Source organism: Rhamphochromis longiceps, linkage group LG4, assembly GCF_057381845.1.
Source record: "Rhamphochromis longiceps isolate RC_006_pf linkage group LG4, R_longiceps_female_GT1.1, whole genome shotgun sequence".
Lineage (NCBI taxonomy): Eukaryota > Metazoa > Chordata > Actinopteri > Cichliformes > Cichlidae > Rhamphochromis > Rhamphochromis longiceps.
The window spans coordinates 19,945,693-19,972,698 of NC_140560.1; the positions used below are offsets into that span (position 1 = coordinate 19,945,693).

Sequence of the window (27,006 nt, forward strand, 5' to 3'; positions counted from 1 at the left end):
GGTGGGATAGCTGATATATCAGAAAAAGGATGTTGGATATGGAGCTGACAGGCAGGAGGAAAAGGGAAAGACCAAAGAAAAGATTAATGGACAGTGTGACAGAGGAGTGAGATGGAGGTAGATGATCCAAACATGGAAAGGGTAAGAAGTGATTGGCTGTTTGTGCTGACGTAAAAGAAAAAAAAAGAGAGAGAGAGCGAGAGAGAAAAAGAACAACATTAATATTTGTTTGATTTCTGATTTCTTTTGTTCTTGGAAAATAAAATTCAGTCTCTGTTAGAAAAAATGCTAAAGTGTTTTCTTTCCTTTGTGCCATCCTTCTTTTTGCATCCACACCAATATTATCTAAAGAGCCATCATGTGGTTCTGTGGCCAGGCTGTTAAACTGATTACTGTGTCACAGCATGGCCTCTCCCTCGAATAGGGAGGATTAGTTTTTATCTGGAAAGTTGCCACTTTGACACCAAAGGTGAGAAGTGAGGATCCTTCTGACAACTTTGTCATTGGGAGTATGGTTTAAGTGAGAAACATTGTTCTATATTGACTTATTTATAAGCTGACTACAGAAGGTCACGAGTAGGCCCCATAACTGATAAAAATACAGTGCAGTGCTTGTTATTAGGCAAAATCAGATTTTTTGCTCACTCTGGGAGCTGTGCTAGATCATCATTAACAAATAAGTTACTCGCAGGTTGACGTCAGATCGCAGATTCAGTACTGTGTGCTTTTCAAATAGGTTCCCATTGTTTTTGTAAGCCATGTTGCGCTGTGTGATGTGTTACTGATGAGTGATGGGTGATTTGCCAGCTGGCTGAAGACTCACTGTGTTCCTCTGGGATTGTAATTGCTTTGCACTGAAGTAAATTTGGCAGGCTCAATTTCAGGTGCGACAAGGACAACCTGATTCTGCCTCGTGTGCTTTCGCTTGTCGATTTTTTAATGGCCATTGACACTGAAAATCTTTCTACAGTAACCTGCACATGAGCTTTCTGTCACTTGTTTGTGTGTCCTTGTGTTTTGGCTCGTTGTTTCACCATATCTCACTTGCCTACAGCACATTAGGATGGATTATAACATCAAATAAAGCCCTCCAGACCAAACTGTAATAGGTTTATTTATCTCATCAGATTTTCCCTTCATTGTGCAGAGATTTAAAATAAATATTTATTTAGTATTGTTTTGAGGCTGTGCAACACATCTTTCTGCTTCGCTCTCCTCTTTTCCTGTTCTCATCCTCCACCCTGATGTCATCTTTACCCCTCCCTATGTTCCCATTCCCCCTTCCTACAAACTCCTTCTCTCTCTCTGCATCTTTTGTCTCTCTAACAAGCATATTTTCTCCCCAGGTAGTGTGAGGGGTCCTATTCTGGTGGTTGCTAATGGTAACAGGAGGGATTTTGCTGACAGGGCTTAGATAGTTAAGAGTGGCCCTCACATACTTCTCTGAGTCTCTGAGAATACAGCGAGCCTGCCTCACTTCCTGGAGGAAAAATAAAAGAGGGACACAAACAGTAAAAAATCGATTTGGACATCTGTAGGGGTTAAATTGTGATATATAATAAGAAAATGTCCTTGACCTCAGAGGTTGAAGGGCTTGGTATAACGTGGTCTGGAGTCAATATCCAATAATAATTGTGAGGTATGAAAAGATATCAGATCTCAAACACCATGCCCCTGTAATTAGTCATTCTAAAATGAATTAGAATTAGAATGATGTGTGTCTCCAAGTTCGGTATGGTGGCATACTGAAGCGCAATACAACGAGATGATTTGTCTGGTTAAAGGTGAATACAACAATGTTTTATTTATGTTTTGTTTTAACTTCATCTTTCCAAAGTGAGCTAGGAGATGGTAGACAGTTGACCAAACAACTGTGCACCAAATGAGTAAAACTTAAAAATGAGATGTTTTGATTATATGTTTTCTCTCTCCCGTAGTATGTGTTCTGTCCTCTCTCCCTGTGTGCTTCTTTTTCTTGGTAGTGTGAGGACTGGGTGACCTTGTTTATGTGTCTGATAGGCAGTGTTGGTCAAGTTACTTGAAAAAAGTAATCAGTAACTAATTACTGATTACTTCCCAAAAAAAGTAATCCCGTTACTTTATTGATTACGTATATTCAAAAGTAATTAGTTACTTAGTTACTTTTTAAAACATGATTTATCCCCTAAATAGGTAATAAAGCAATAGATCCTTCAGCCCAATTCTACGTTTTCTGCATAATCCCTCATATAAAATGTAATCAAATGAAAAAGTCTCTTTTTGGGGGGGGCGCCTGTCCCGTTTGGTTCTTTTGCCATCAGAATTATTGTCTGAAGGCAAAGACAGAAGCCCAACGGAATTACTTTACCAAGTGGACCATCCCTGCCTTGCCGTATTGGTCCATTTGATTGACCTTTGCTGTTATTATTTATGTATTTATTTTATTTTCAGTTGTTACAGACAGGACAGACATGACCGGGGGGAGGGAGGGAAACAAAGACAGCGTAAAACACAGCAGAAAATAAATAAAATCAAAGACTCAGCGGTCCTGTTGCTCTATTTTCACCTGTATAGCAGGAGTGGGGCAGGTGTGCCGCAGCGGTCAGTGGAAGGATACGGCAGTTTCTCTGTGAATTTCACATTCCAGCCAGCGTATTTGGTGCTTGCTTGGACGTTTAGGGGCTTTATCGCTGTAAAAAGACGTTTTCTTCCCACGCAGTGAGCAGCGGACGCTAATGTTTTTGTCACTTTTTACGGAATCAAACTCAAAATAAGGTCAGTACTTCCACGCTTTAAACGCCGCACGCTCATACTCTCTCCCGCACTCGTTATATTATCCATTTTTGATCTGCACACAGATGTTGCCACGAACATCGCACTCGCTTGCGTCATTGTCATGAGACACTCTCGCAAAAAAATATATTTAAATAAATCATGGTTTTAGTAACCCAGTAACAACGTGCTTACGGGAAAGTAACACTAATCTAATTACCGTTTTTGCAGTAGTAATCCCTTACTTTACTCGTTACGTGAAAAAAGTAATCGGATTACGCGTTACTGCCCATCTCTGCCGATAGGTGAGATTAGAGTCAAATAGCAAGCCCAGGATTCTGGTAGCTGATTTCATATTGACAGGCCAAGGACAAAGGAAGTATTTGATGCTTGGATGCAGCATGTCCAAAGCAATAACTGAAATCTCAGTTTCTGAGTTTGTTTGTTTTTTTCAATTGCACACATGTATTACACACATGTTTGAAAATGAGGATTTTACAGGGAGATAAAGTTGTGTATTATTAGCATAGCAGTGAAAAGAAATATTATTTATACATGAAATGTTGATAAGGCCCAAAGGTACCATATTTAATTAAAGTAGGAAAGGTCCCAGTATAGACCTATAAGTAGGTCATTAACAAGACTATAGAACTTGCCTGCATGCTGAGGTTTCAATTCAGCCATTTGATACATGTTACAGCACCTCATTGGTGAATGAACATGGTGCGATAAAAGTACTTTTAGAAGTTTTTCTAAACACTTACATTTACTTACATTTATTTAAATGTACTTGAGTAGAGTTAGGGGTTGCCACCTCAGCATGCAATCAAGTTCTATAGAGTTTTGCCATTATTCAGGTGTGTTGCAGCAGGGATACATTTAAAAGTTTCAGGACATCGGTCATGGAGGATTGGAATTTGACACCCCTGGTCTACAGCATCAAATGTTGCACCTAAATCAAGTAGCACAAGAACAGAATATCCATCAGCATCAGCAGTCATAAGACATAAGTTTGTCACCTTAATAAGCACAATGTCAGGACTTCAAAATGTTCTGATGTAATCCTTCAAGAAGTTTTAGCCAGACAGTCTTCTCTAAAAGTTTTCGTATAAAAGGTAACTCTGACACTGAGCTGCACTTGTCATCAGAAAGAGTGAGGCCAGATTTGTTTGATGAGTGGTTGCACACAGGCCTATTTAAATATATTGGGATACAGCCAGAGGACAGAGAACTGTTAATTACTGAAAGCAACCAAGGGGCAGTGATATCCAAAACTTCACACAGACATTTTGGAGGTATCATTTCTGCTTGATGAGTGTTTCAGTTGTGACACAGTACTTAAAAGCTCATCCAAAGAGACTGGCATAGAAGAAGGTAAAATTATGACTAAGTTACTGGACATCAATAAAAGAATCAGAAGCTACTGTTTTGGATTTGATGCCAATTTTCTTCCTGTAAAAAACTCAGAAACTGGAGAAATTTGTCATTTCCTATCATAATCCAATTTAAATTTACAGGATTTAAAAAGGCAGTCTCTCAGGCTTATGCTTATTAGTACTGAAGTAGAGAAATAAGTGCACTTTGCAGTCTTAACCCATTCATTGAAATCAACCATTAAATCATTCAATTCTTTCATTTCATTTCTTGATAATGTACCTGAAGATTTGTCTTCTTCCATCGCCTTTCTGCCCTCCAACATTTTTTTTTTTTTGAGGGAGACCTGCCCAAGAAGGCATGCCACTGAAAAATTATAAATTATAAAACCAAATATAACATATTCTGAATAGTAATTGCACTCTTTGGTTACAGGAGCCTTCATAAAAGCTTTGAACTCTCCTGGAGAGACTAAAGCATTCAGCTTTAATGTGCACTGAAGGTTATTCCATGACCAACGTGCAAAATACCAACCTCTGAAACAAAATCCAGGGATCCCCACAAAGGCGCCATCTAAACAAGTGCAAATCATACAAGCTGTTTGAAGGTGTTGGCTGTTTACACAGATAACAAGAACATTTACCCACTATTGGTTTGTACATAAAAATATACCAGTGCATTTGCCTCCTAAGGCTTGATAAAGCCAAGAATCCAGATTATAAAGTGCAAAGTAAAGTGAAGTGTACTGGACAACTAATTTGATATGAAATGTGAAGCACTGTGATAGAGTAAAGATAAAAAAGTGTAAATGTTATTTAGAAAGCACTAAGAAAATGTGCTAGCGTGAGTGGGTGAATGCACAAGTTGTGTAAAGCTTTGAGTGCTCAGAAGAGTAGAAAAGCGCTATATAAGAACCAGTCCATTTACCATTACACACATGTATAAATACAGGGTAAGGAAATAGAGTTTGCATCTAATCAGAAGTATAAGAGGAGTAAGTGCAAAAAGAGCAGATTATATACAGATGAGTTAAGTAGAGAGCAAATATTCAGATGCACTATTGTATACATATGTACAGATATAGAGATGATCTGTATAGCATACATATGTTCTATATTGCTATACAGACAGGCAGATATACAGATGTACTATGAACAAATATACACAGATGTGCTACATATATGCAGATGTACCGGTGTGTGGTAAACAGATCTACAGAGTCTTATGAATATATCTGCAGTAGTGGAAGTGTAGCGCTCTGAACATCTATAATAGTGAACAGTGTACGCACTATAACAGAGACTATGCTATGTCAGTGTCCTAAAACTATGGCAGTAACCAATGTCAGCATATGGTAAATGTTGAGAATGAATGACAGTCATGATCATGGTCATTGGGAGGGATAGGAGGAGTGTAGAAGGATTAAGTGAGTGTGGATGGAAGGGTTCAACGGGGGACTGAGTTCAGTAGGGTGACAGCTGTGGAGAAGAAGCTGTTCCTAAACCTGATGGTTTTAGTCAGTAGGGTCCTGTAGCGTCTTCTGGAGGGGAGGAGCTGGAACAGTTTATTGGCAGGATGAGAGGGGTCCCTGATAAAGACGTGTGCTCAGCGTAGACATCTTTTCTTGTGGACACCCTCAATGGCAGGAAGTGGAGTCCCTGTGATGCAATGGGCAGTTTTCACCACCCACTGCAGTGCTTTGTGGTCAGCAACAGAGCAATTATGACACAGTAGGTCAGGATGCTCTCTATCACATAGTAGTAGAACTTACCCAGTATGTCAGTAGACATGAGGTTCTTCTTGAGTGTCCTAAAGAAAAAGAGGCGCAGATGTGCCTTCTTCACCAGGCTGGAGGCGCAGATGTGCCTTCTTCACCAGGCTGGAGGTCTTAGTTGACCAGGACAGATTCTCAGAGAGGTGGGTCCCCAAGAACTTGAAGCTGGAGACTCGTTCAACAGCTGTGCCATTTATGTAGATGGAGGCATGGGTGTCTCTTTTCTCTCTCCTGAAGTCCACAATGAGCTAATGAAACAGGGTCTAAAACTGAGCCTTAGAGGACTCCTTTACAAACTAGACTTACATCCAGCTGTATAAACTAAAATGTAGCTCCTAATCCACCCTGTTGCCTAAACTAGTATCACTGATTGACCATAAAGAAACTGGCCAACAGATTCAAATGAACAAGGCAGCACAATCTTGCATCCTGTCTGAACCATTAAGAGCATAATTTGTTGCCAAAATAGATGTAGTTTTGCTTCTATGTACAAATCTAAAGCCAGACTGAGTTTGAAAATAGTTGTCTGGCAGATATTGCTTCAGTTAAGAGTTTGTTTCATATTCTAAACTCAAACTTGGCGATTGGATGTAGGGTGATAATCTTGAAAAAACGTATGCCCCTGTAAATAATATGAATAAACACGACCGGGTTAGGCAGGTAAAAAAAATGTAAAAACTAGTGCTGTCAGCGTAAATCTCGTTAAAATGACGTTAACGCCATAACCGTATTAACGCGGCAAACCTCCATTAGCGAGTTAACGAGGATCACCCCGTGCGATGTGCTGAACGGCGCTAACGCGTTAACGAGCTAACCGTGCTAATGCGTTGACACTGTGCAGCCTTCGCATGGGGGAGCTGCGTTAACTCGCTAACGGAGGTTTGCCGCATTAATGCGGTTATGGTGTTAACGTAATTTAAAAAAGATTAACGCTGACAGCACCAATAAAAACTCTTTATAACTGTTTAATAGATATTTCCTCTTAAGTACCACAAGTCAAAGGACTCCCACTCAGGAGCTGCAGTCAGTGTTACAAATCAAATCCAAAAACTCCAGTCTGCATTTGCAATTATTTCTCATGAAAAAAGTTATTTTCTTTTCATCTATTGATTTGGATGGTTCATGGATTTCGATTCATTATATCTTCAACTCTGCACCTGTTATAGTTTTTAGTAGCGCTTCAGATGTTCAGAAAACACACGTACGCTTTATAAATCACTGTGTCTGGTATTCCCTTTCCTGCCCTATTTTGTTAAGTGAGTATTTGTCCCTGTGGTGCCTTTGGTTTTATACACTGATTAATTTTGTCAGTCACAAGTAGAGTAAGACACACACACAACATAATTTTATTTTTAAATGGTCCAACATCACAATCCTTACGACCTACTTACCATGTCCTTTCCTCTTGCCAAATAAGTGGTACAATGACAGCATATAAAGTGGCTTCCACACCAGCTCCTATTTCAAATCATGAAAGGGCCCATCACAAGACAGCCTCAACCTCTATACAAATCATGTTGATGATGAAACCTGATAGGTTGACTGAAGAGGAAGCTGGCGGTAGTGACAAATAACGATGATGAATTCATTCCCCTTTCACTCAAAGCAGAGCACGACAGGGATTCAACTGGTGCAGCCAATGTCGGATTACATATGAAGCGTGCAGGCTGCATTATTTATCAAAACATCATTTAAACAGCATGTGAGCCTGATTTTCTCATCTTTCCCATTGAAAGCTGCCAGCTCTGTATACTAGCTGTATATGAGCTGGTGTGTGTATTTTTCTGTATGCGTTTGAATGAGCAGCGATGGAACACACATGTTGGTTTCCGATGCATTACAAGGCAAAGTCGTGCCTGTATATTTACACACAAAACCATCCATGCATACCCAAAAGCAGAGATCTATACATTTGCAGTGCATAAATTTGTACCAGCTCACCTCTGTCCCTGCTTTTAGAGATTTTGATCTTTGAAAATAACAAACAATACAGACAGTGCCCAACCAGAGAATAGATTACTGTTTCTGAATCCAATCTCTTGACTCTTGCTATTTCTAGATGGAGACAAAAACAACATCCCAGGCTTCTGCCAGTGGTGCAGCATGAATAAATCCTCAAAATTTCACACACCATTTGTCTCATTCTATTTGGTCTATAGCTGCAAACACCATCTTGCAATTGTTCATCATTACTGAGTGGAAAAGAATGTTGTTTCTACCACTGAATCCATTTTATGTCTTATGTTACTTAGGGAAGGTAATAACCTTAGAGTTTATTTTGGTAAACTGTCCTGTTATTTCTATATAAAATGTCTTGGTTGTTGAAAGTCATCAGGTACTGTATCTGTAATGTATCTTTACACCATTTATTATTCTATTTGTCTGCTCATTGCTCTCATATTCAGTGACTACAAAGTTGACTACAGAATTTTTGTGTCTTTCCTGAGATTTTGAACTTAGTCAAATTATATTCAATGTTTTTTAATTAGCAGGCATGACTTCATTTGAATTTCTTGGTCTTGGTCCTGTAATCTCCATGTGAAGATGTAGCAGCTTGAGTTATATAGTGTAGGAACATGTGACTCGGCAGGAAGCACAGTCACAGAGCCTTCGGCAAGGCAGTGGGAAAGATTTTTTGCTACCAAAATACAATAGGTGGTTTAGCTAGCGATCTGTGTAAAATAATGTAATCAGGACATGTGCTCTTATCTGTCTCTATCGTTCTGGTTATCTCTCACCATGTTTTTGCTCTTCATCTTTGTTTTCTCTGAGGTTTGACCTGGAACTTCCTCTTTCTTATTCCTGATCACTTCCTACTTCTTTTGTGATTTAAGTATTATAGAGTAGGCAGGTTCAAACAAAGCAGTGTGTGTTTTGTGTGATGCTCTATTATGGTAGTACAGACTATGTTTGCAGTGCATACACACATTTAGCTCTTAAGCCTTTTTACAGTCCAGCAAACTACAAACACACACACACACACACACACACACACACACACACACACACACACACACACACACACACACAAATAGATCAGAACACATCATTCTTGAACATTATTTTGCTTGTGAGTGATCATTTGAAATCAACTGTGTTGTGCCGTATTTAGAGTGTTAAAATTGCTGTTGAGAATAAAAGGTCATGCACTGGTTTAAGTGTTTGAATAGATACAGGGCTGAACTAAGGAATTGCTTGAAGCTTGCTTCAGGGCACGTGTACCATTTCGTTTTAATCTTTCAGTTTTCATAGTACTATCAGTGATTTTTTTTTTTTTTTTACCAAATTGCACCGTTAGCAATTACAAGCAACCAAATTTTAAAGTTCAGACAATTTTTCTATTAGAGAATGACTGTTCTTCCAAAACTGAAAATCAGAGTTGAAAAAAATCAAGAGGGAGCTTTATCAACAGCTTGAGCCCACTAATCTCTTCAACACACCAGATAAAACAGATGTCTGGCCCATGTGTTTCATGTAAAATATATAAAAGCATTAATTTTTTTCTATCTTCAGCTCATTTTCCTTTGTGTTTGTCTCCCTCCCATTGCTCATAGGCCTTTGATGCATTCATCTACATCTTCTTCGCCTTGGAGATGGTGGTAAAGATGGTGGCTCTGGGGATCTTTGGCCGTCGCTGTTACCTGGGCGACACCTGGAACAGACTGGACTTCTTCATAGTCATGGCAGGGTAAGCAAAAATTATTATGCAAGCATTCTTTCATACAGTAGGCTTCTAATACTTCTCAGACCAGTGATCTAATATTGATCACTGGTCTGAGCAGGTAACCCATATGTTGAAAGGCTCCCTGTCTATTATCCTGTCAGAAAATAAGGACAAACAGTTTAAAATATTCTTTAAAAAAAATAAAGGCATAAAATCAACCATTTTAATACTGGACTAGACAATATACAATATACCAATGATTCATAAAAAGAGGAACTCTGCATACCTGCTGCAGCAGCCAGAAGGTGTATGGATAAAGATGCTAAACTAATGTGGGGGGGGGGGGGGGAGGGGAGAGTAATGGCTAAATAGTACAAATAGACAGAAATCTCTATATAACTAAAGTAGATATGTGATTGTCAAAGTGATAAAAATACATGTTAAAAGAATGGCTAATAGTTAGATAAATGCTATCAGATGACATATGGCAAAATGTCATCTGATAGCATTTAGCTAACGTAAGCTAATATAAGTCCCAAAAAGTTTATTCTGTTCATCTTAATGTAGTATTTTTAGTAGGAAAAAAATTTCGTCACTCATTCAAGTGACTTCCCCAAGTGGTTTCCCCAAACTTATAAATAGCTAATGTAATTGTTAGCTAAACAGTGTCTGCTGGGAAAAAAGGTAAGGTTATGTTTGACAGCTGGAAATGACTAGCTAAAAGTTTTGATAGCAATTTAAATAGATCACTAAATGTACCAAACAGTGATTAAAAGAACTGAAATAGTGGGCTATAGGATAAAAGAGGGCATTTAGCCAAACATCACTTAAAGTAGTACATGAATAAAGTAGAATATGAATATGAGAAGTGATGTTAATGAAAGTGTTGTTTAGTTCATCTGACAAGGCTTTGGGAAGATGTAAAACAAAAAATGAGAACAATGTTAAAAATCTCGAGTCTTTTTTACTTTCTGTGAATAACTTTAAAAGGTAAAAACATTATCATAAAAGATCTTGAGCGACAAAACATTAAAACCAGCAAAACCACCCCCATCAGCAATTTCTGCAGACAATTTCTGCAGAAGCAATAGATAAAATGTTATAGCGCAAGTGGCAATGACTTTTAGCACGTACAACTTTAAATCTTTAAAACCACAAGATTAGATTTGAAGCATATATAATATTTTTTATAATGGGTTTTGGGAGTTTGTAGACAAAGATTAACAGCCTATTTTGTCATTTATTTTGAATGACTTTTTGGCTGACTGGCTTGCTGTTACCCAGCTTTAATTATTGCAATCTGTCTCTATTACTCGGGTCTAGTCTCTACTACTATTTACTTAGAAATAATATTTGTTTTCTAAGCATCTTAAAAGAAATTAGAGGGAAGATTAATTAAATGTGACCCATATGATTTTCAGTTAATCTAGATATGTTCACATATTCTACTATGTGTATATTTAACAGCAGGATGACAAGTAAATGGCTATTATTTTGCATGGAGGTCATATAGTTTTATGCATTAATTTATGTTAAAGTTATGAAATTAGAACAAGTTTAAATTTGTGGCATGACCCTGTGTGGAACAGAGTCAGAGTCAAAATGGTATAGAAACAAATAAAACTGTGAAATAAAGCTATGGAGGCATTTTACAAATAGATGTTTTATTGCTTTACACACAAAACTGTAACAGTGGATGTGGCACAGCTCTGAGTGATTCTTGTGTTATGAAACAAGCAAAGGTCGGTGTAGAAAACCTTCAGGTAGCAGCTTTGCACTTTTACCTGCCACTGACTAAACTTGATGGCAGGCCACTGAAAAGCTTTGCTGTCATTGATGTGTCTTTAAAAACTGCTTGGAAAACAGGATTTGACATAACACTCGGCCAGAAAAAGTCACTCTGTGGTGTGAACGAAGCGGCAAAACCACTATGCAATAACAGCCATCCAGTTTGCTCTGATTGTGCAGCCGTTTCAAATGTTTCTGTATTTTTCAGCAGCTCCAGCAGAGTGAGACATCAGCTCTTGTTAAGCTATCAGCACTTACATGTTAATTTCAAAGAATTAAAAAAAAGATAAATAATTAAATCAAAGTCATGGTATTAAGAGTCCCTGATATTCTGCCACAGACACTACACTATCACAGACCGAGATACTGCTAGGTAAAGTATTGGGTGTTCACCAGATATTGATCAACATGTAACACTTACATGTTGGCAACAACATGCATGTCTCTGGTCATATATTCATATATTACAGGTTTAACTTGTTCTTCCAAGTATTCATCACACATGCTGTTAATGCGTGAGGAAAATACAAGGCAGATGTGCTAGATGGATGCATGTGCACAAAACCAAAGTAAACACACCTGCTCAAACACCTGCTTTAACCCAAGTGAAATGCGAGGCTCAGACATGCCAGGTGATAAAGTCCCTCTGTATGCGTGTGTGGTGTGTTTGTGTTTGTTTTGGTCCTGGGGGGTGTGCGGGGGGTGAGGAGATGCCCACATCTCGGGGATTCAACTCTATTCTGAGGGGGAAAAAATGAAGCCCTCGTACCATAAATACATAAAGCTTTTTAGTATGTAGACTTGGTTTAAAAAGTCTCCAGAAAATGAGCATAAGGAAATATAATGTCCTCCGAAGTGACGACTATGTGAAGGAGAGGGAGATGGATGGGAGGAGTGGCTGGTATAATGGCGCACAAACAACGATAAAGCTACAGACTTTCCAGGGTCGGTGCAGGGACATTCATCTTCATTTGAGCTGAATCAGTTTATCCTCAGCGGATGCTCAAACACAGCTCGCGCGAGTCTATGTGCACGTTTATGGCACAGAATTACCCACACAGATTACAGTCTGTCAGCTTATGCCTTTGCTGTGTTTAATCTGCGTGCGTGCGCCTGCCTGTGTTTGTGTATGCATTTGTGCGAACACCTCGGTCTTCGTTTGCCTCTTGGCAGCACCCATTAGATTACCGTCTAGGCTAATTGCAGAGGGCAGTGCCAGCTTTTCTGGGCCAAATCACAGTCAACATTCTGCTATGAGCTCCATGCCTGTTACCTACGGGCAACACCTCTTTTTTGTTTCTTTTTGACTCACCTCCCTGCTCTTTCTTTCCTCTTGACATGCTCAGACGAACATCCACCCTTTGGCCCCATACACTCCTTTCTTTTGTCAAGAGTGGTTTTCCCTTTCTGTCTTTAACACCAGAAACCTCACAGGAAATAATGTTTTTTCATTTCCACTGCACTGACATTAATTTTTTTCCCACTTTGTGTGGTATCTGCAGTGACAGCATGCAAATTCCGTATCTTTGTGCCAATATCACTGAAATTCATGATTCAGCAAAGAAGTGTGACCCTTTTTATTGAAAGTCAGCTTTGACTTCTGCATCTTTTTCTAATGTACACCAAGGATGCCAACATACTGGCAACCTGTCCTGCATGACAGCTGTAACAGGTTCCAGCCCCTCCCCCGTGACTCTGAATTGGATAAGTGGAAGAAAATGAATGGACAGATGAACGGATGCCAAGGAAAAAGCTGAAAAAAATTAACAGGTCAAAGAAATCATGGAAAAATGAATGATGCTGGTCTATGGAGTATGCTAAAGAGCTGTGCCTTGACTAGGCACAGCTGTTTAGGTGCTCTTGTATTGTCACAATACAAACATTTCAAACTGATTTGGCTGCTCTACTCCGAATTTCACTCTTTATTTGCTCAGATTAGTTCTCCACACTCTGGACTCTCTGCTCCGTTTAACTCTAGTTCCCTGCTGCTCTTTACAGGCAGTTCACCATGTGTCCATAATCCGCTCTGCCATGGCTCAACATTCGATCCATGACCCGTTCAGCCGGCAATAATTATTCATCTTTTTTCTAACAGACAGCTAATCACTACATTAATAAAAACAGATGGCTAATGTGGCTATCGGTAATTGCTAACAGTTAAACAGCTACTGTTAATGCATTTGCTGGCTGAGTTAACACTGATAACTGTTCGATACTTCAATGTTGTTGAAGCAGGAGCTTCACTGACCTCTTTGTATTCCTCCTAAAGTGTTGTCCAGCGTCATAAATGTTAACTACTTCAGCTGTTAGTGAGGGGAGGAGCTCTGATGGCACTGTTTGCATCAATATTTTTGCAAATGTGTATTTTAATTCAGTATTAGTTTTAGTATTGATTAATACCTGAGTATCAGTTTTTGGCAACCCTAATCTTGACTGAAGCTGATGCCAATTATGATGAGACCAGTCTTGAAAACTAAAAAAGAAGGCAACTGGATGATGCACTGTGGTTCATGTGATGACTGGTATGACCAATAGTGGGTTAAAGACCCAGAATCACCTGAAGGACGTCCAAAATGAAGAACTCCCACTAAGGGTTTATTACCTGGGAGACTCTTGAAGAAGACTCTTGGATGAGAGCTGAAACATTTTCAAGCTCACAAGACTACCCTAAATTGCATGACTAAGAACCTACAAAACACATGATGAGACAGGTTTTCCTCATCCAGAAAGGATTATTAAGGAGACTCAGCTGTAAATTGTGGAAACATTTACTCTGTGTTGGCACCAACGGTGAAAAGGAAACTGCACTTCCATAGTTTATAATGGCACTTTGGTTCTCGAGGCTCCCTTTTATGGGGAAGATTGCTATGTTTCAGACAGATAGTCAATGTTTATTCCATAAGGTGTTGACATTGTGGTCTACACTTCAGGTTCTTTTTCTAACTTCGCTCGGTGTTTCACTATGGGAATCGCCTCGGCGTGACCAACTACGGAAGCTCCAATGACACCACGTCTGTCTATGACAGACCTGTCGAGCCGTGCTCAGGGCTCCGCCCCCTCGTACTAACACGGCCGACCAGCTCCTCCTAACTCATTCTCGCTTTCTTCCCGTGAGAAACTACTTTGAGCTCCCTCAGCGCATCCAGGCTAACTTGATTAGCTGCTTAACAGTTCTCAGGCGTCCCGTGTAGGAGTACGTCGCCGAACGCAGTTTTTCCGGTTCCAGTTTGGATCGTGCTGAGTAAGTCCTTCGAAAGAAGTGTACTTAGAGTTGCACTGTGGAACAGCAACCGCGTCAGGCGAGCTGTCCCAGCGGTTCCTGGTTTTAGTTAGCGAGGTAGCCGACGTTGTGTGACTCGGGCTAACGCGTTACAGCGAGCTGTTCGTTCAGTGTCCAGCTAGCATTAACTTGTTAGCAGGCCACGAACCACATTAGCGTCTCACTAGCATTAGCTTGTTGGTCGACGTAGGGTTCGGTTAGCATTAAGTTGCTAACGATATTGGCTAGCGGAGTGCAGCCAACGTGTCACGACGAGCTGACTCCCGCCGCGACTAGATCAGATTTAACACCCGCTGCTAGTCCTAGCTACTTACGGGCTAACGTGTCGAGACGAGCCTGGTGTAGCCTAGTCTCACCCCTTTCCGCTAACCATGTCTACGGCTCCTACTCCCGCCAAAAGGTCGGAGCCGAAGGCTAAAGAGGCTGCATCCCGCCCGTGCCCCGCATCATGCGGTGCCACCATCTCGGGCAGGGACCCTCATCCAATGTGCATCGTCTGTATGGGTGCCAAGCATGCTCAGGCTTCACTGGCGGACCCTCAGGGATGCCCACACTGTGCTTTGATGCCAGAGAAAGTCCTGGAAAGGAGGCTGAGAGTAGCAGTAACGAACAGTCAGGACCCCTGCCTGTCGGCTGCTACTGCTACGAGCGATATCCGTCATCCGCGAGCCTCCACAAGCTGGGCGGACATGATGGAAGAAGAGTCCCCGCTCATGCCCCCATCGTTCGAGGACCTCCTCGATCAAAACGTGGGCGAGCCGGGTGGCGAGGACGCGGAGGGCGATGCCGACTCCGACCTCCTCGACCTGGAGGACATGGATGAGGAACAGGAGGATGACTCTACCTTTCCTCCCCAGCAGTCCAGGCCACCGAGTGGGGCTGAAGTTGCACCCCTGGTGGACAGCAATTTGTACGAGGTCTGTAAACGGGCTGCTGCCAAGCTAGGCATCCCATGGCCAGCCGCCCAGGATGCCGAAGGGGCAGAACGTGACTTGTATGATGGCAAGAGGCTCCCACCAGCCTTGCCGCCATCAAAGCAGCTTCTGCCAGCAGTCCCAGCCTGCATGAAAGAAATGAGTCGCTATTGGTCAAGCCCTTTTAAAAGCAAGCTTCCGACCAAGGGCTGCTCTAAGCTTGAGATCCAGGGGATGGGTGAACTGGGGCTGACTGAACCCCCAGCAGTGGAGCCTTCAGTGGCGTATCACCTTCACCCTAACCGCAGGGCAATCTCAGCTTCTTCTAGCATTTCTTTGCCCAACAAGATAGATCGCCTCACGGCATCTATTTATCAAAGGACATACAAATATGCTGCACAGTCAGTGTGCTCGCTTAATGCAGTCACACTGCTATCAGCATATCAGGCAGAAATTCTGGAAGACATGGGCCGTCAGCTTGACTCGGGTTCCCCGAACCCAGCCCTCTGGGATGAAATCTGCGTGGTTAATGATCTCATTCTTCGCTCCTCCAGGGGAGCAGTCCAAGGGTGTGGTCGCGTTATGGGCCTTGCAGTCTCGGGTGAGAGAGCCTTGTGGCTAAACCTGTCAGGCCTGGGTGATGCTCAGAAGGCTGAGGTCATGGATGCAGCCTATGACCCAACCAAGGGTCTCTTTGGCCCAGCCCTGGAGAGAATGAGAGAAACAAGCACCCGCAGAAAGCAGGAGGGTGAAGCATTCAATCTCTGCTTACCCAGAAAACCTAACTCTCAGCCCCAGCAGGTGCCAAGAGCTGGCTTTGCAGCAACAGCAGCAGCTGCGAGAGGGAGACAGAGTGGGGTCAAAATGCAGAGAGGAGCAGGAGGCCAGCAGGGTGCCCACCAGGCCAAGGTAGAGAACCGAAGACCTTGGGGCAAGCATTCCTTTGCAGCAGTTGCTGCAAAGAACAAGCCGTCACACCCCGGAGAGGGAAAAAAGAAGCGGTCAGCCTAGCACACCTGCAGCATTCTGTGTCACCCCTCTTTTCTTCCCCAAAGAGAAGGAAGGTGTTAGAAGGGGTAACCAAATCACTCCAAAGTTCAGGGTCTCCGGAAGTTTCCAGTTCACCAGGAGCACCCTCTCAGTCTCCTCCTCCAGTTCAGGGAGGACAGACTTGTGGACAAATGGCGCAGTGTCACCAAACATTTCTAAACACTCTGTCTGTGTCACCAAGCACTGCCCAGAGTCACCAGACACTTCACTGTGGTTTGGGGGTAACAAAAGAAATAAAACGTGCATTTCTGCAGCCAGGCAGTTTGCCAAGGGCAGAATGTCCCCCCAGTTTCAAAATAAAAACAAAAGAAAATCACTGCAATTTGTCTTTGTTCCCAGCGGGGGGAGCTCACGCTCTTCCCGAGGGGGAGAGCCCCAACTCCTTCCGGGAGACAGGGGTGACGTCACGCTACCGCTTCTTCAGAGGCCCGCTCGCAGAGCGGCTGGAGCGGTGGCGCGCATGCGCAGTTCATCCCTGGGTCTTGTCAACCATTTCCCATGGTTACAGACTACAGTTTGCGGCAAAACCACCGAGATTCGGCGGAGTGTTAGCTTCTGTGGCCAGTCGCGATTCAGCGAATGTGCTGGAGGAGGAAATATCCTCCCTGTTACACAAACAGGCGATCGGAGCGGTTCCGAGCGAAGAAGCTCAGCAGGGCTTTTACTCCCGCTATTTCCTCATCCCGAAAAAGGACGGAACGTCGCTCCGTCCTATTCTGGATCTGCGTGTGTTAAACAAGCATTTGAGAAAGTACACGTTCAGAATGCTCACACACAAGACGCTTTGTCGCTCAATTCACACAGGCGATTGGTTTGTTACAATCGACCTATCAGACGCATATTTTCACATCGCCATTTATCCTCCACACAGGAAATATCTCAGGTTCGCTTATCAGAGCGTAGCGTACGAGTTTCAAACTATCCCATTCGGGCTATCCTTAGCTCCGAGGGTGTTCAGCAAATGTGTGGAGGCAGCGCTGCATCAGAATATTTTCTTACATAGACGATTATCTAATATGCTCACGATCGCGCGAGCAGGCGATCAAAGACTCCGAGGTGGTGGTGAATCACCTCACGGAGCTTGGGTTCACTATCAACCTGGAAAAGAGCCACTTGGAACCCGCACAGTTTACAGAGTATCTGGGGCTCAGAATAGACTCCATCTCTTATCGTATCGCACTTTCAGAGCGGAGGATCGCATCCTTCACTCACTGTCTTTCCCGTTTTCAGCTGGGGAAAGTCGTGCGGTTCCGACTCTGTCTCCGCCTCCTCGGCCTCATGGCCTCGGTGATATCGGTGGTACACTTGGGGCTGCTTATGATGAGAGATTTTCAGCGGTGGGTCGCTTCTCTGCAGCTGTGCCCTCGCCGACATCTCAGTCGTGGTGTAAAAATAACGCAGCCGTGTATTGCGGCTCTCCGGCCCTGGAGGAGCCCGACAGCTCTCGCGGCGGGGGTACCGCTCGGGGCAGTATCATCCAGGGTGACGCTGACCACAGATGCATCCCTGTCAGGTTGGGGTGCAACTATGATGGGCAGAGCAGTGAATGGCGTTTGGTCACAGAGACTCACTCTGAATCACATAAATGTGCTGGAGCTCCGCGCGGTGCTCCTAGCCTTACGGCATTTTCTGCCGTATCTCCGGGGTCAACATGTTTTAGTGAAAACAGACAACTCCACTGTAGTTGCTTATATCAACCGCCAGGGCGGCACCCGTTCCCGGCAGCTACACAGGTTAGCCAGGGAAATAATTATGTGGAGCAGCACTCGGCTCCTCTCCCTTCGGGCAACTCACGTGCCAGGAATTCTGAACAGGGGGGCGGACCTCCTGTCCAGAGGAAATCCACTGTTCGGAGAATGGAGGCTTCACCCACAGGTGGTGGAGCAGATTTGGCAGAGATACGGCCGGGCTGCCGTAGATCTCTTCGCCTCGCGAGAAAACACACAGTGCCCCCTGTTTTTCTCCCTGTCAGACGCACACGCGCCACTGGGCGTGGATGCGCTGGCCCATCCTTGGCCAAAAACTCTGCTGTATGCTTTCCCTCCCCTCAGCCTGATCTCCCCAACACTGATCAGAGTGAGGGATCAGGGGCTGTCTCTGATTTTAATAGCTCCACGGTGGCCATCCAAACACTGGATAGCAGAAATCATCCAGCTTCTGGTGGACGAGCCATGGCCACTCCCCATCCGCAGGGACCTTCTGTCTCAGGCGCGGGGGGAGATATACCATCCCCATCCAGACCAGGTTGCTCTCTGGGCCTGGCCCGTGAAAGGTGGAATTTGAAGGCAGCAGGCATGCCTCCGAAGGTTATTGAAACCATTCAGAATGCCAGAGCCTCCTCCACCCGTTCCATTTACAGCAGTAAATGGCGTGTTTTTGAAGAGTGGTGCCATGAAAAGCAGATTATCCCTTTTCAGTGTTCAGTGGTGGAGCTGTTGTGTTTTCTTCAAGACTTGCTGGACAAAAGGAAAGCTTTTTCCACTATAAAGGTCTATTTAGCAGCTATTTCAGCCTGCCACGTGGGGTTTGGTGATAAACCTGCTGGGCAGCACCCCCTTGTAGGTCGCTTCATGAGAGGAGCGCGTCGAACGCTCCCAGTTTCTAGACCACTGGTCCCTTTATGGGATCTGTCAGTCGTTTTAGACGCCCTCTCCCACCACCCCTTTGAGCCTATTGGGGCAGTGGGGTTGAAGTTTCTCTCTCTTAAAACCACTCTGCTGTTGGCTCTAACCACAGCCAAGCGAGTTAGTGAATTACAGGCTCTGTCTATTCACCCCTCTTGTCTACAGTTGGCCCCGGGACTCACTAAAGCACTCCTGAGGCCTAACCCAGCCTTTGTCCCTAAAGTGTTGGAAACATCATACAGGTGCCCTACAGTAGAGCTCCTAGCTTTTCACCCCCCTCCATTCTCTTCCGAGAGGGAGCAGAGGCTGAACACTTTGTGCCCTGTCCGGGCCTTGGGGACTTATGTTGACAGAACAGCTGGATTCAGGAAGTCGGATCAGCTGTTTGTTTCCTGGGCCTCCCCTCACAAGGGCAGGCCCGTATCACGCCAGAGACTAGCTCATTGGATTGTAGAGGCCTTAGCTCTGGCTTATAGCTGTAAGGGCTTGCAGGCCCCCCCGGCACTCCGAGCACACTCCACTAGGGGTGTGGCCACATCCTGGGCGTTGTTCAGAGGTGTATCAGTCCAGGATATTTGTGCGGCAGCAAGCTGGGCTACGCCGCACACGTTTGTCCGGTTTTATCGGCTGGATGTTGCACAGTCATCCCTGGCTCAGACGGTGCTGGATTCTGGTGCCTCAGGTTCGACCTGAGATCCTGGAGTAGCACTGGAGAGTAGCTTCGGGAGCTGGCGCAATCCGGGAGTGGGCCATATCTCCCATAGTGAAACACCGAGCGAAGTTAGAAAAAGAACGTTGGGTTACTTAACGTAATCCCTGGTTCTTTGATAACAGAGTGAGGTGTTTCACCAACACTTCCCTCCTTGCTTAGGCACGGAAAGAAATCTGCTTGGAATGAGTTAGGAGGAGCTGGTCGGCCGTGTTAGTACGAGGGGGCGGAGCCCTGAGCACGGCTCGACAGGTCTGTCATAGACAGACGTGGTGTCATTGGAGCTTCCGTAGTTGGTCACGCCGAGGCGATTCCCATAGTGAAACACCTCACTCTGTTATCAAAGAACCAGGGATTACGTTAAGTAACCCAACGTTTCTGACCTTTGTGTTTCTGCTTATGCAAGTAAGATGTACTATGCCAAGACTCGGAGGTCATCAGTAGAGCGCACTCATCACTTTACAGCCTGTAACGTGATGAGTTACAGAGTAGGTTTGACCCTTTAGGACCTTTTCATGAAAATGAGAGACTAGGTCTAAAAAGCTTTGTCACCGTGGATGACACTATAAAGATAAATCTATTAGGATATAAATAGTAAGAAATTTGCTTAACAGCCTTTATGAGGCTCAGCTGAAATTCACAATTACATGAGACAAAAACAAGAAAGCGCTGCAGCTGTTGTTCAGTTTTCATTATTTTACGAGGAGATCATCACAGTTGAGCAGTCTCTTTTTGTGTTTCATATATAAATGATGCCAAAACGCATATTTCCCAATGTAGAACTTAAACTTTTGGGTTTTATGATTTTGGCTAATTGCTAACTTTCCTCTCAAGTCACGACATATTTGACATCTAGATTGTTTCAAGTGTTTCATCATCCTTTATGCTGAAAGTGTGCCTGATCTCTGACACTAGGCCCACACTAGGTTTCCGCTGAAGCGCTACATTTTACACTGATATAGAAAGGCACGTTCACACACACACACACACACACACACACACACAGTGTGGTTACATAAAAGCATGAATGAGATGAAGGTATCGCGAGCAAAAAAGCAATAATAAAAAGGTTGCTTGCGGCAGTCCACTAATTACCCTCCCAAACACATCGGCCTGATTGATGTGCACAGGAAGAGACACTTCTATAGATAGAATGCATGCGCACACACACATACAAAGACGTACATGTCTAAAGACTCACACACATGCAAGCACATTAATGATCTTCTGTTCTCGTTTTTAATTTCTTTGTTGCTCTGTGTGTGATCAGGATGTAATTGGATCACTAACAAAGCTGCAATATCTGCACTCATCTAAGCAATTATATGTGTTTTGGGTAGGCTGTCTCTATCTAATAGTGTATCAGTCAGCCTATAACCTATTCAATCAACACATTTACATTTAGTATTTGTCCTTGAGCTAACTAAGAGCTGTGTTTTTTTAAATTTTGGCATTTTAGCCCTTTATTCAGGCTCCCAGCAGCCTCTATCAAATCCTTTTTTGCATTAAAACTGGTAGAAAAGCTAGTAGCCCCACCCCTAAAACTGTTCCGCTCTTCTCTGTGGTTTGGCATTGTGGCCTGTTTTCGACTGAGAAAATTCTCCCTTGCAATGATGGTCTCGTCCAGCTACAGTATAAGACTCAAAAACTACAAAAAACCCACAACTATAGGAGTAAGTTTAAAATAAAACACAAGTAAGCATTTCACCTAAAAGTGCAGTCCTAGTTTTTAAATATTTCACACCCATATGAATAAATTGCTAGTGGTTAGAGTTGACTCCCTGTAGGTTGTGCAGCAGTTAAACCCCTTGTACAACAAGTAATCCTACTTAAGTGTGAGCTGGGGTGCTCCTCGGCTGATGACTCTGTGCTTGTTGTTGAAGGGCAAACGGAGAGAGCTTCCCTTTGGGATCAATAAAGTTTCACATTATTGGAAATGACACGGTTCATAAGTCTATCTATGTGAGAGACAGTGAGCTTGGCTTGTTTTTTACAAAGCCAGCGGATGTGCTTTGGGTGTTATTAGCTTGTGTTGGATGCGCTGTTGTTGGTATCATGCTGTCCCGACACTGTCGTAGCCCCAGGCATATCTATTTTGTACACGCTCTTGGACAAACGCACGTAAGTATTACACAATCCACACAGTTTGTTCGCATATACATGCACCCAGTGTTATTTATTCTGTCATTTATTACACATATACTGTAAATTTCATACATTCACTTCACTCTGTGTGATTACAGTCATGTAGTAGTGTATGGCACATTCAGACGTACACAGTGCTTTCATACCGTGACCGTTCTCCTATGAAAGTGGTTTGGGTTTGGGGGCACAAACAGCTTAGCCATGCTGTGGAAATGACTTGCTAACAGATGCCAGGCACTGACTGAGCCGCAACATCCTGCAGGCAACACTTAGAATAGAATGAATCCCTTTTTTCCCTGCTCTTTTCTTCTTCCCCACCTCTCTTTCATGTTATTCTCCCTTTTTGATGCTTTGTCACTTTATACCCTGCACTCCCACCCCAACTGAGCGTTTTCTCTGGAGGGTTGCACCTCCACGTGCAGTAAATTTCCCATACAGCTGAGATTCATGGAGCTAAGGGAGGGCACCGGTGAGACTAGATCAAAGAGAGACCAGTGGCTTTGAATCGCGGACAGAGATCTGTGTTGAAGCTGGGGCTATGCTAATCGGTTTTTCTCCTAGGCTGAACCAGTGACCGATCAAGGCAGTGACAGTTCATGATTAAATGATTAACTGATCTCTCTCTTCCTTTTTGCTTCTTTGTCTGTATATTCAGGATGGTAGAGTACTCGCTGGACTTGCAGAACATCAACCTGTCAGCCATTCGGACAGTGAGGGTTCTTCGGCCGCTCAAAGCCATTAACAGAGTGCCAAGTGAGATCGTCATTAACATTTTGTGTGTGTTTGTTTCTGGGCAAATTCTTTGCTGTTTAATGTTTCATGTCTCCATGTGGCCTTTGAGGTATACTTTTGCTTGTACTTTCTCTTTGTAGATCTGTATTTCTGTCAGTTCACATAGAGTCCAAATGCATCAACATGGAAATTCATGTATATGTATTACATATTTTGCTTTTTTCCTGCATTCGCATGCCACCTGTTCCCTGCGGGCATCATTAAACATTTATCGTATGCTTAATCATGCAGGCAGTTCAAACCGTGAGTCACGGCTTTATCAGATTTTACAAACCGTCCATTAATGCTGCTTCACTGATCGGCGTGTGACCATAACCCTGTTTCTCTCATCAAAAACTCAGCGCTTGGCCAAACTTTTTAACTCCAATTGATTCCTTTGTTCTGCAGCCCTGACTGACATCTCCTAATGATTGCAAGCGAGCAATTAGCCTCCCTGGGCCAATTTCAGACCAGTCCAATCACTTTGTTCCAGTACTTGAGAAAAAAAAGATATTATAGGAAATCAGTCCTTAAAGGTCATAAACATGAACTGAAGTAGTCAGGCACTTGTGTTCAGTACTCATCAAGAGAACCAGATTAATTTCTAACGTTACTGTAGTAGCTATTACTATTAGTTTTATTAGCCTATATGTTTTGAAAGTGCACTCTAAGACTGAGATCTGCGAACTGTGGAGGCCATTTGTGTGCAGTAACTTTGAGATGATTTACGCTTTATGACATGTTCTTCACTGGAAACAGATATAGTACAATCTGAGCATAAAGGGATGGGTGTAGTCAGCAATACTCAGGTAGGCTCAGTTGGTACTAAGGGTCCCAAAGTATGCCTGAAAAATATCTTCAACACCATGACATCACCATGCCTGAAGCTTTGATACAAGGCAGGATGGATCCAGGCTTTCATGTTGTTTACACCAAATTCTGACCCTATCATCCGAATGTCAAAGCACACATCGAGACTCATCAGACCAGGCAGGATTTTTCCAATCTTCTATTGTCCAGTTTTGATGAGCTCATGTGAAATGTAGCCTCCGCCTCCTGATCTTAGATGACAGGAGTGTCACCTGTTGTGGTCTTCTGCTGCTGTAGCCCAACTGCTTCAGTGTCCAATATCCTGTGTATTCACAGATGCTCTAGCTTGGTTGTAATGAATGGTTATTTGAGCTACTGTTGCCTACCTCTGACATCAACAAGGCATTTTACCCAAGAGAACTGCTGCTCACTGAATATTTTCTCTTTTCTCCTTTTTGGAACATTCTCTGCAAACCATCAAGATGACTATACGGGAAAATCCCAGTAGATCAGCAGCTTTTCAGATACTAAGACCACCCCATGTGGCATCTATATGATGTTCAAACTCACTACAATGACCTTTTTTCCCTGTTGTAATGCTCAGTTTGAACTTTGAACTTCATGCCATTACAGTTAAGAATGGACATTTCAGAGCTAGATGATAATTGTGATATAATAGCTGGGGAAGAAAGATGCAGACAGAGGATAGAGAGAGGTGAGCAGTTCTTTGGGCTTGCATGGAAAATAGTTGATATGTGGCTTTGCAGAGCCAGCATGTCAAATATCTGTTTTGCTCTTTCTTTTTAATATATTCACTTCTCCTGTTATTTTTCATGTACCCATTTGAATTAATATTAGTTCCCCTACACGGTCTGACGGAGAAGCAATCTTACAGGTGGGGCCACAAATGAAGAACTGGCTAAGCAGAATATCTTACAACAACACTCGCAGCAGAAAGAACATGAAGATGCTCACTTTATCATGCTTCCAGCAGTATGGTTAGAAGATATATGCAGCAGACTGCATATGTTGTTCCAGGGATAAATGCACAGATTGTAACAAATATGCCTTTAAGGAGATAATTATGCACCATATCATGAATCTCTTGCTACATTGCTTTACTGAAATGCAGCAGATGAATGCATATGTAGCTATGCATGCATGCATGACCACACTCTTCATTTCTCTTGTTTCTACTTTTTCATACTTTAGTCGTCTGTGTGCTGGAAATGGATACTATTGTTATTTATCTGGTTATCAGTAAGTTGCACATAATGAGCAAGCAGTAACTTGATTCTGTCCCCTATTTGTGACCCCATTAGAGAAGAGGAAGCATGGGGATAAAGCTATTTGTTACTTGTTTTGTTGGGATCGCTACTTTGCCCACAGGTACACAGGGAGCATGAGCACATCCTGACCCCTCACACATAACAATTTGTAACAAAATTGCTTTTGTGTTAGACTTTTTTGGATGAAATTGGTGCGAGATAGAGGGAGTATCAGATCGAATGGCAGCAGAGGAAAAAAAAACAACAGATAGTATGGAAATGAAAGAGAAGAGAAGTCTCATGGTCTTGAATGAATAGCACAGGCAGGTAGCTCTGAATGTGTTTCCTCTGTGGCGCAAAGGGAGGCATCCATCTTTATTTGGGAACAGCAGGAGCTGGAAAACCAGCAGAGTCGCCATGAGGGGACAGAGATAGAGGCAGGTAGAAAAAGAGAGGGAAGGAGTAAATATATAGAGAGGCTTAGAAAAGGACTTTTTCTTTTCTCTAGTTACTTTTGTTTGTGTTCCTTCCATTCAGCATTTCTCTTTAGTTTGCATGAATATTTTTCCTTTCTTTTCTATTTGCTTTTTTTCTCTTCTTTAACGCTCACTTTTTTTAACACCCCCTCAGGCCCTGTCTTGTTCTCGTTCTTCTTCTGCCTTCCATCCATCTCTCCCTCTCATCACCCAATTAGGCCTAATGGAAGAGTGGCCTAATGACGAGGACCCGGGGGAACAAATACATTTAGACTCGCCTCCAGCCACCAGCAGAGACACATATATGCTAGCAACACTACTACTTTCCATTTAATACCAGTTGATGAGACAAATTAGCCAGGGGAGGAAAACGGATGTGCATTCAAGAAAAATTCTTTCATCTGCGCTCCTCAGACAGAAAATCCACTTTCTGTTCCTAGAAAGATTAGAGACACATCACATTAGACTTCAACTCAATGAAGCACATTGTACCAATTGGCAGCCCATGCATGATGACCAAACAAATATCAAATATAGTAGTGTGTAAAAATCCTGAGCCACCTCTCATTTCTTTATATTTTCTTTTCAAGGATCCAGACTTTCTTGGCCTTTCACAAGAGTTCTCCAGGTATTCTGAAGGTCTTTCATTGTTTTTTTGGACAGTAGCTTCATTTTTCACTCATTGGCCTATGTCTGCACGGTGTACAGTGTGTCCTTGAAAAAAAAAAAGATGTGGAAGACAAAAGAAAAAGTGGCAGCCCTAAAAGCTTGTGTACTTGAGAATTAGGGAAAATCAATCCAGCAAAGTCCTGACATGGACCCGACTGATGCCCTACAGCTGATTTGGATAAGCCCCACAAGAAATGGTCTCAGTGGAAGGATGGCTGTCAAGAAGCCATTCTTAAGGAAGAAAAACAGGAAGAAAAGGCTAATGTCTGGCAAATTGCAGAAGAACTGGATTGAACATAAATGGCAACAGGACTTCTGTTGTGATGGATCTGAATTTCAATATGTACAGAGGGTGAGTGTCTGCAGAATTCTGTAAAAGATGGTGGAGGCTCTTTTTAACTACCATACAGTGCCATCTGGAAAACATCTGATTGGCAATGGCTTCATTTTCATTTATTGTCTGTTGGCCTCCTCAGAGCCTGGACCTCAACGTTATTGAAGCAGTATGGGATCATGATCACTAAGAACAGAACAGCCAACATCCAAAGAAGAGCTTTAAATGTCCTTCAAGAAACCTGGAGAACTATTTGTGAATGCTACTTACAGAAATTACAAAAAAGCTTTCTGAAGAAAGTTCAAGGCTATGTTGAAGATTAAAGGTGGTCATACCAAATATTGACTTTCAAACTCATTAGAATTGTACAAACGGTGTTTTTGCCTTATACACTGCATTTTCATGTGTATTTTCAATACATCCCTGCATCTTTTTCTTTGTTCTCTGTAATAAATCTCTAAAAAATTGTGATAATAATGATTACAACTTATGGAAATGGGGACATTTATAAAGATTTTTAAAGAGAACATTTTGTTTTCAGCACCAACATTTGTGTTTGCATCTTTTTGTGTTTGTGTCATCAGTGAGCTACAGGTGCTTGTGTC

At 42.8% G+C, this 27,006-nt stretch overlaps 2 protein-coding genes across 2 annotated transcripts in view; both read left to right on the forward strand.

Annotated features, from left to right (window-relative positions):
* LOC146671453 (voltage-dependent T-type calcium channel subunit alpha-1I-like) overlaps nucleotides 1-27,006 on the forward strand; it is a 164,008-nt gene that overhangs the window by 55,260 nt on the left and 81,742 nt on the right. The window contains exons 3-4 of the mRNA XM_085403655.1: nucleotides 9,454-9,587; nucleotides 22,729-22,826. Of these exons, the coding sequence (XP_085259781.1) occupies nucleotides 9,454-9,587; nucleotides 22,729-22,826 (232 nt within the window). The remainder of the gene's footprint in view (nucleotides 1-9,453; nucleotides 9,588-22,728; nucleotides 22,827-27,006) is intronic.
* Nucleotides 14,927-16,556, forward strand: LOC146671455 (uncharacterized). The gene has a single exon (XM_085405009.1). The coding sequence runs from the start codon at nucleotides 15,003-15,005 to the stop codon at nucleotides 16,554-16,556; it is 1,554 nt and encodes a 517-aa protein (XP_085261135.1). The 5' UTR covers nucleotides 14,927-15,002.

Coding starts and splice junctions, on each gene's coding strand:
- LOC146671455 (XM_085405009.1), top strand. CDS start 15,003: ATGTCTACGGCTCCTACTCCCGCCAAAAGGTCGGAGCCGAAGGCTAAA.